The following is a 10,000-nucleotide window of genomic DNA, read 5'->3' as shown; positions in this document are numbered from 1 at the left end:
CTCCCTGAAATCGTTTACATGCAAGATGAGTGCAATAACTGTCTAAACTGTCTAACAGGCCTGTAAATAACACATGGCAACAAAACTAAGTAACAATAATAATTATTGCTATATAGCTGAAATTTTCCCCCAATAGCGCGTGCTCTCATTGGCTACTTCCAGGTCACATGACATCTAACAATGAAACTGTTTCCCGCCAAAAGTCTCTGAGCGGGCAACAGTGCAAAATCTATGACGTAAGAAGGTAACAGTGCGAATGTTGACCGACGACCGCCGTTGCTGTTGCCGTTGCACGTTTTTCTTTTTGTGCTACATAACAAATCACATGACTCGTCCCTCGGGAAACAGTTAAATTTTGAGCATTACATGTATATTGGCATTTTACAATCCATCAAATATTTTCGCTTGCACGCGATTGGTCTAAACGTGTCACGTGACCGAGTATCGCCTAATTTTCCACAACTTTTGCAATTAAAATTAATTCGATTCGCTTTAGTGATGGAAGACGGAATAAACCTACTGGTCGATAAAGCGGTACCAGAAAACACCAAAAACTGAACTTCATAGGCTTTAAACGTTTTTGAGCGTACGTTGTTGGTAAATGTTTCGTCTAATAACTCTAGTCTTGCAAAAAAGGTCCTTGGACATTATCTGTTGGTCAAAGTTCACAGTTTTCCTCGAGCTTCGCTCTTGGAAAACTGTTCTCTTCTCGGAACAGATAACGTCCGCGGACAAATACCTGAGCCTATTTTTGTGCAAAATGCATGGCACCTATGGTTTATATAACTTGTTACAGTTCTTATAGACTAGTTTTTATCCTCAATAAGGGAACATATTTATTCAAATTAAGTTCAATAATTAGTGCTAATTAGATGGAGCTATCTTGCCCTAATAAATCCTTCATTGACCAAGCTTGTTCGGTCAAGATGGCTGGATATTGGCATAGTTCTCCTTTTGCGTGTTTATGGACCTCAACACATAAACACGCAAAAAAAGAACTTGGCCAATATCCTGCCATCTTGACCGAACAAGCTTGGTCAATAAAGGATTTATTATATGGGATAAAACACCATTATGGACCTCAACACATAAACACGCAAAAAAAAAAATAAAAATAATAATAATAATAATTGGCCAATATCCAGCCATCTTGACCCAACAAGCTTGGTCAATCACCCATATGTATAGAGCGTTTTCACTCACATGACTAACAGCCATATTGGATTACTGAAACAATAGAAAGTATTTTCATAAAATAGAGTTCAATTCTCGGAGGATTACTTTGGTACACCATCATGGCCGCCATTTCTTTATTTTAGAACACCGACATCGTTGCCGTGACGTCATGTGAAAACGCTCTATAAGGCGTTTTTGATCCCCCAACATCCTAAGAAAAAAGAAAGCATATGCCTTTTGGATCAGTCCTTGGCTGGTGCAACAACAATTTATCACATAACACCAATGTTGTGGTACCATGTGAAACCTCAATTATTGCTGAACAAGATGCAGTCATCTTTGTGATTTAGCAAGTTACCATGGCATTGGGAGAGCCTTTGAAAAACACACCCTATATTTTGGCTTCAGTTGCTCATATCTGAAAAACGAACTTCATGACCCCAAATTTGTATTACACAAAAGTGATCAGAAGGCCAAGATGAAACTCTCTACAAAGTTTAAAAAAATTTTGTGGAACCGATTCAGAGCTGCCTTACTTTTTAAACTATTTAAGGTGGCTCTGAATCCGCTCTATGTAATTTTTTTAAACTTTGCCGAAGGTTTCATTTTGGCATGCTGATCACATTTCAGAAATAAAAACATGGGGATCACCGAGTCTGTTTTTTAGACATGACCAGCTAAAGCCAAAATACGGGGTCTTCTTGCAGGGCTTTCCTGACGCCACGATAACTTTTTACGTCACAAAAAGGACCAAATCGTTTTCAGCAATAATTGGTGTTTGATATGGTACCAAAACATTGCTGTTAAGTGACAGCCCATTCAGGGCTGAGGGGTGTCAATAAAAAATTAATACATAAATTTAGCCAATCCTAAAAGTGGAACTTCCGCATTACATGTAATTTATTCTTACCATAGGTTAAACTGGCTTGAGCCAGTGATGCAAGTGAAAACCCTTTAAACTTGTGCCCACGATATGGTCAATTGATACTGGTCAGCGGATACCTTGTTTTGACAGGTGTCAATTAAGGACGGTGCCTACTATTGTTATTGCGCATACTTTCTGCACATCTCCAGATACTCGGATTTCCTATCGGCGGTGCTTATTAATACAGGGATATTTTTGCGCTGTTCAAAACTATGCGGAGAAAGCAGAACTTAGCAAGTGCTCTTGGTATCCAAAAAGAAAATTGGGGGTGACCATACATTTTTCAGAGATAATTAAGCTTCAATTTGGCAAAGAACGCCATATATTGCTCTGTATTTTGAAGCTTTATACAAATATTGTTGATTAATTATCTTCGAAAAATGCGTGGTTACCCCCAATTTTCTTTTTGGATTTCAATAATACTTGTTAAGATCTGCTTTTCCCGAATATGCAGTAAACTGTGCAAAAACACCATTGAATTAGTAGGCACCGTCCTTAAGCATGACATTGGATGTTCAATATCAAAGACGGGGTGGATCTTACAGTGACCAAAAACCAAATTTTCTCACACAGTTAATTGTCTTACCCATGGCGCTCTGCGCGCGTGGAACTCCCCTTATTTGAAGTTGGCGGCTCGTTTGAGTGGAGTAATTAACCGACTGCTGTCATTGTCAAAATGAATTTTAATCTCAGGTTTGAAAGAATCTCTCTTTAATTACTTCAATTTACGGGGGAAAGTGGCCAACTTCTCTGAGTGTAGCCTGAATTTCAGCCACCTCCTCTGCTCGCTAAGTCATTCGGGGACTTACACACTGGCCACTGTAGTAAGCAGAGGAGGCCGCTGAAATTCGGGCTACTCTGAGTGAAGTAGCCGGCATTTTTTTTGTCGGCTGTTGGTCCTTATTAAAACCACTGCCTACTCCATAATAATTGTGTTTTAAGGGATGCCACAGCCAACCCAAAAGATACTACAAAATTGTTGGTTCAACACTCGCTCTGAGAGGTTTTTCTGCTTCATGACTTTACATGTACATCTCCCCAATGAAAACACTTGAGTTCACCTTCAAGACTTTCATAAACTGTATTTTAATTTCTAGTGTGAAAGGAAAACTTGTTATAGAATTAAAGAAGACAACAAACACCAGCCAACAATAATAATTAACTACATGGAAAAAAAATTATACACGTACAGATAATGTACAGTACATGTACAGTATGTGTACAACATGAACAACAATACAGGGACTAATGCGGGCAATGACTGAATCAAAAAAGTCAAATGACAAATATGGCAAAACAATATTAGAGCAACAATGTAAACAAAGTTTTACCTCTGGGATGGGTTTTGTTCCCAATGCCCTTGGTCCATCCCTTGCCATGAAACTGCGATAGTTAGATTTTTTCTTTTCCAAAGATGGTGGAACCTGATCCGGCACATCATTATCAGTTGAAAGCTTTGGACTTTTTTTCACGGGAGATTCCTTTTTGATTATTTTGTCATCCTTGGTTGGTGAATTTGCCTTCTTTGAGGTTTCTTCCTTTGTTTTTCCCACAGGTGTTTCAGGAATGGTGTCTTTAATATTTGATGAAGAAGGAACTGCAGTTGCTTTTGCTGCAAGCTTGCTAGCAGGTGTAGCCGTGGGCAGTTTATCTTCCATCTGCAGGTACAATGATGAAACAGCATTTCTTAATATCATGCACATTTAGTTTGAAATGCATTTTCATGTACACTGTACATGTACAGGGCTTTCAATAGAAATTTTAGTAGGCTGCAAAACTGGAGGAGTGGATGGAGATTTGGCCAACACATGCCAAAGGTGCGCTTTCCAAGGGCCATAGGCATGAGCTTGTAGAAAGGGGTGGTTGGGGGGGGGGGGGGGGGGGGGTGAGGGTATCCTCCCCCTGTGAAAATTTGGAAATTCGGGCCTCTTGAGTACATTTCCTGCATTCTGGAGCACAAATTAGGAATTATTTGAACAGAACACTAACATCGTTAAATTTTGGTTTTTCTTATTTAGAGAGCGTATTACTAAATGTACATGAATACTTATTATTATTATTATTATTATTATTATTATTATTATTATTATTAATTCAGTTGACAGCGAAACATACACTGAGTATGTTGGGAACTAGCGTGACATAGCCCCTTGCTCCTCTGCATTCTTTTCCCAATGAAAAGTAGGTGGCAAGTTCACGTGCAATAGCCTGCAAAGCTTGCTGGCCGCTGACTCTTACTGAAAACCCTGCATGTAGTAAACAACACTGAGGTGTTTGCAGTGGCTTGCCACTGACAGTACATTGGGAAAGGTATCACCAGCTCAGTTGCCAGGATTTAGATGTGCCGGCCTCCATCCAAAAAAACTGTAAATGTAGCAGCTGCACAGCTGGGCTTCTGTTAAGCCGAATAATGCATTTTCAGGCAAGAAAAATGCATCCATAAAGTTTTGCGTACCAGGATGAAAGAGGTTGAGATACATGCACGTGAACATGAATTGTCACCTTGCTCTTTTGTGGAGAAGCTTTCTTTCTGTCAATGACAGAACCTGAATCATCTTTCCTTTTCTTTGAAGGTTGTTTCTCTGTTTTTCCATTTACTGTTTGACTCTTTCCCTTCTCCCCTTCGATAGTGTTACTTACAGGTACTTCATCATTTTCTGATTCATCTGTACGCTGCAAGCAAAATAGTATAATTATTCCTAATTCTCATCAATCCAGAACATGTGCAAAATAATTTCTTTCTCTGTTATAATTATATCCAATAGCTTGTGGTCATCATCATAATGAAATTTAACACTCTAATAATTATTTAAAAGTAGATCTCCACCATGAATACAGTATATAATATTATTACATGAATGTCATGCTTCAAAATTTTCCCTGGTTCATTTTTTTCTAAATCAGCTCAATTTTGATTTTCGCTTTAAACATTAGACACAGAAAAATCAAAATTTAACTGGTTTGAAATATTTTCAACGTAGGAAAAAATTGAACCACAACAAAATTCAATCAACTATGTGAAGAAAATTTGCGGTAGTCATCAAACCTGTTTCCTTTTCGTAGCAAATACTTTTCTTGAAGCTCTCTCAACAGGAGAAGATCCAAAGAAATCCGATGCAGATGTGGGTTTCACTTTTTCTGGACTGAAAAAACAACAACCCAAGGAATTTCTTTCAAAATCTAGTTAACAATTCAAGGCTGCTGCCTAAGAAATTTTTTTCGGGGAGCCCTTCGGGCTTTCAACATTAAAAGTTAGTAGCCCAACTCATTTTTTTCATGAGCCCAGAATTAATTAATTCCAGCTGGGATCATATTTACAAGAAAGTGAGGATGAATCAAGTAGGGCACCCGTTTGGGATACTTGTTAAGAAATTTGGTTGCCCATGCTGGCAAATAAGGCGCCCCAGTCGACTGGGTGACCGTTAGGCAGCAACCTTGAACTTCTTTTGTTTAACACTTAAGTATGAACTTTATTGTTGATTCCTTTATCATTTATTTATTATTTTTTTTCACTTACATTTTCACTTATAATTATGTACCTACAATTGTACCCACATAGTAGTTTTTCGAATATGAGGGGCAGCATTTTTTTCTCAAAGAAATTGTTTGTTGGCCCCAAATGTGATCCAAACTCAAGGTGCTTATTGCTGAGTATCTTCTTGCAACAAAACTTGTGCAGGGACGATTCTTCATTCCCTTGCCACCATCTTGTCATTATTCTTAGTGTTGTACAAAATAAGCACCCGCAAGAAAGCAGCAGGATTTACAGGTTTTTCTCTAAATTCTAGGTGAATTTCCTTCTGCCACTTTTGTAGACTGCAATCTTCAGTTGAGACAGCATTACTAGGGATGAGTTGAACCAAATTCCTCAATTTGAGATGCATCTTATAACCAAGTATGTTATTTTAATGAGATTTTCAGTTTGTGATATAAATGTGACAAATTTTGAAAGATGAAGGTGCATCTTAATTACATGTATAACCAAGTGCTCCTTGTATCCAAAAAACTATGGTAAATGTATTTTGACATCACAATGTAAAGCCTTGGCCACCTATTTCCAACAATAAGGTAAAGTTAAAGGTTAGCATTCTTTTTATGCAGCTGTTTATCCTCACTTGAAGAGTGTAGCATTTGGGGGACACTTTGTGACGTTAATTGTCTGTATTCCAAGACACGAATGATGTTGAAGTTGAGGAGAAAAGCTAGGGGACACTTTGTGACGTCCGCTAATTATTGAGATCTGTGTATGTAGTGTACTGTACATCTAATTAATTAGGGGATACATACTGTTGTTTTTAAAATGCAAAGTGACTGAGCTCTGCATAACACTACAGATTACACTGAAACTGATAACATTAATAATGATTTCATCCCCTACCTCTCCTTCACTTGAATCACCTCTTTGCTTGTCTTAGTTTCAGCTTGTTTCACAGACTTTTTCAGCTTCTGAGGAACAACTTCCTCCTTATCTATAGGATGATAATGGAATTATGATTTGAAAATAACGAGAACAATGACAAAAATGATGATTATGCTGATGATGATGACGAAGAATAACAAATGACCACGAAAACAATGATAGTGATTGCAACTACAATTTTGACCTTAATTGAAGTGTTGCATGCATTGCAAAAATAAACTGCATGGATTTCTTTCTTATACAGTACACATGTACTGTGATCCTCTAGTTTAGTTGGACGCAATTCAACTCATCCATGTGGTCCAAAACGTGGTCAGTTACCTTAAAACACATTAACGTTAAACTGTAGTTACCAGAGTCCTCAAAGGTGGTATTTCTTCTGCTTTTCTTAGGCTTGGAACTGCCATCTTTTGCAGCAGACGTCACCTTTCTGTAGCACAAAGTAAACAGTGATCATCAACATTAATCTCTCCTGCTGCAGGGAGGTGCTGTCACAAGTGCAGCAAAATGAACCATTTTTGAAGGATGTGTCGTAGCCCAGAGGGGCAAAAGAAGCCGGTAAATAATTATTCTTGATGATTGTGACTCTGACGTTGAGGTTATGTTTATTGGGGCAATTAGTGCAGAAAACAAGGACTGGGTTGAAACTGTCAGTTTCGGAAACGTCCAAGAGTTGTTCAAATTAGATATTGGGGCCCAGTGCAATGTCTTACCTACAGCTGCTCATGACAAGGTCACAACAAAACCTTTGCAATCCTTGTCAGCAAAGTTAGAGAGTTACACCAAAATGTGTATCAAACCTGTTGGAAAATGTAAGTTGCCTTGTTGGGTGCGTGGGGAAAAGTATCATGTTTGTTTTCAAGTGAAATGGAAAGTATGTGCTCCTCTTGGGTAGGGAAACATGTGTGAAGATGCATCTTATCCAGGGCATAAAAGCATTCTAAATGAGTTCTCTGAAGTATTCCAAGGACTTGGGTGTCTCCCTGGGAAGTATCACATAAATATCAACCCTTTAGTTCCTCCTGTAGTGCACCCACCCAGTCAAGTTCCCTACTCTAAGCGAGAGCCAATGAAGAAGGAACTGGACAGAATGGTGGAGGTTGGAATCCTAGAGAAACCTTGAATGAACCAGCTGATGAGGTGAGCAGGGGGGGGTACTGGATGTATCCCTGGCTGGGGAGGTGGGGCGCGGGCGCGGCCCCTCATACCCTGACCCTGTTTAAGACAAATATCGCTGATTTTCCTCCTTTAGGATATTATGATGCACAGAGATCATTGACATTGCAAGTTGATGCTAGTTCAACCGGTCTTGGTGCTGCATTGATTCAGGGAAACCAACCAGTAGCTTATGCGTACAAGGCGCTTACACCCACGCAGCAAAAGTATGCTCAAATTGAAAAAGAACTTTTGGTTGTGGTATTTGGTTGTACCAAATTTGCAGAGTATAATTATTGTAGGCCGTAACGTTAAAGTTGAATCAGATCATAAGCCTTTGGAGGCCATTAAGAAGAAGTCTCTACATGTAGCACCCTTGAGCCTGCAACAGATGCTGGTCCAGCTCCAATGCTTCCCAGGAATCACTGTAGTGTACAAGCGTGGGGAAAGCCTACACTTAGCGGATGCTCTAGATCACAAGCCCATTTAAAATAGTACCTGACAAAATTATGCTGAGCAGTTAGGCATCAACTTAGTAGAGCATGTTATCTCAGAACAACAGTTGGCCAAGTTTGATGAAGCAACCAAGGAAGATGAGATCCTGTTGGAACTTCAACAGGTAATAAATATTGTCTGGTTGGCCCGATTCCAGAGGTCAAGTCCCCCTCAACGCACAAGAGTTCGGGAATTACAGATCAGTACTAAGCACATGGGCTTATTGTAAAGGGGAAAAAGATCATTGTCCCTAGTGCTTTGAGAGGGGAGATGGTTGAGAAACTTCATGAGGGACAGCTTGGAATCAACAAGACAATAGCGAGAGCATGCAAAGTATTATTCTGGCCTGGGATGACAGTTGATCTGACAGAGAAGATTAAGAACTGTCCAGTATGTTTAGAAAATAGACCAAGTCAGTAGCCTGAACCACAGAGGTCACACGAGATCCCACCACTGCCCTGGGCTAAGGTTGGCAAAGACATAATCCTACACAAGAATAGTCGAAACTACCTTGTTACTATTGATTGTTACTCCAAGTGGACAGAACTAACTTTAGTCCCTTCCATGACCAGCACTGGAGTAATTACTGCACTAAGTTCTCAGTTCGCAAGGTATGGTGCTCCCTCAGTGGTTAAGTTTCGGACAATGGTCTATGCTACAGTTCTGCAAAGTTTAAAAAGTTTTTGAAGGACTGGGGTTTTCATCATGTCAAGTCAAGTCTAGGGCACCCCCAGTCAAATGGTCAGTCCAAACAGTTAAGTTAATGCTTGAGAAAGCTGACGACGCATGCAAAGCCCTCCTTTCATGTTGGAATACTCAGTTGGAGGAAGTCAACCTGTCATCCTCGCAAATGGGAAGGCGTTTGAGAACCCAAAATTAATTCCAATGACCAGAGAAATGATAAAGCCCCAACTGTATGATCCTGAAGAAGTCTTGCCTAAGCAGTAACGCTAAAAGAAAGACAAAGAAAGCAGAAGCTGCAGCATGACAAAACAGCAAAGGAACTGCCACCACTGATGAATGGCGAGTTTGTAAGAGTTCGAGAAGGCAACAAGTGGAAGCCTGCTAGAGTTACAGAGATTCATCCATCACCTAGATCCTACAAGGTTGAAACAGAACAGGGAGACTGCTCAAGAAATCATTGCCATTTGCTAAGAACTGAAGAGCCCAAGGCATCAGAGTTTGCATGCACAGTCCAATCTGATGAAGACCTACACTGTAACAGACACTGCAGTTGAGATGTCTGGTGCAGGGGCCTTGCAGAATCCTGGGTCACCACTGGTCAAAATGTCCATGACTACTACCACACGGTCCGGTAGGACACTTAGAGAACCTTCACGGTTCAAAGACTATGTCCAGTTTTAGCCCCAGTGGGAACTGTTTTGTAACATTTCACAAAGTCTTGTGTTCAAATTAGAGACAGAAACACTACTCCAGTGGTTACGTTGTCTGGAGTTTTCCATTGCCACTGTTTGTTAATTCTGTAATTTTTTCAGTTGTGTTTCCTTTGCTTGCTTGCTTTTCTTTTGTGTATAAAAAAGGGGGAGATGAAACAGGTCAGCGGTTGCACCAGTTATGTGGTGTGGGGAATAAAGCAGTGTTCTGTACATCTGCCATCTTGTGTGTGTTGTTCCTTTGCCATTAACACTTCAACTATTATTGTTATTATTATTATTATTGATGAGGTGTACAGTCACTATGTACTTTTGTTTAACATGGGGCTAAAATAATAATTTTATCAGTCGATTGTTTCTTATAGCTTATACATGCTATCAAAGATAATTTATATTAAGACAATTTTAAAAAATCCTCAGTACATTTAGTCTTTA

General features: G+C 39.5%; 1 protein-coding gene and 1 pseudogene across 1 annotated transcript in view; one reads left to right on the top strand and one right to left on the bottom strand.

The window, feature by feature from the left end:
* LOC138032734 (uncharacterized transmembrane protein DDB_G0289901-like) overlaps window positions 1-10,000 on the top strand; it is a 549,011-nt pseudogene that overhangs the window by 71,711 nt on the left and 467,300 nt on the right.
* Window positions 1-10,000, bottom strand: part of LOC138032727 (replication factor C subunit 1-like) — a 41,564-nt gene that overhangs the window by 22,295 nt on the left and 9,269 nt on the right. Inside the window, exons 5-10 of the mRNA XM_068880432.1 lie at window positions 6,875-6,951; window positions 6,480-6,570; window positions 5,148-5,244; window positions 4,604-4,774; window positions 3,433-3,759; window positions 1-4 (exon numbers count right to left, since the gene is read on the bottom strand). The exon at window positions 1-4 is cut by the window's left edge and continues 176 nt beyond it. Coding sequence (XP_068736533.1) covers window positions 1-4; window positions 3,433-3,759; window positions 4,604-4,774; window positions 5,148-5,244; window positions 6,480-6,570; window positions 6,875-6,951 — 767 coding nt within the window. The remainder of the gene's footprint in view (window positions 5-3,432; window positions 3,760-4,603; window positions 4,775-5,147; window positions 5,245-6,479; window positions 6,571-6,874; window positions 6,952-10,000) is intronic.

Source organism: Montipora capricornis, chromosome 14 (genome assembly GCF_036669925.1).
Source record: "Montipora capricornis isolate CH-2021 chromosome 14, ASM3666992v2, whole genome shotgun sequence".
Taxonomy (NCBI): domain Eukaryota; kingdom Metazoa; phylum Cnidaria; class Anthozoa; order Scleractinia; family Acroporidae; genus Montipora; species Montipora capricornis.
This window is presented reverse-complemented; position numbering and strand designations above follow the sequence as displayed.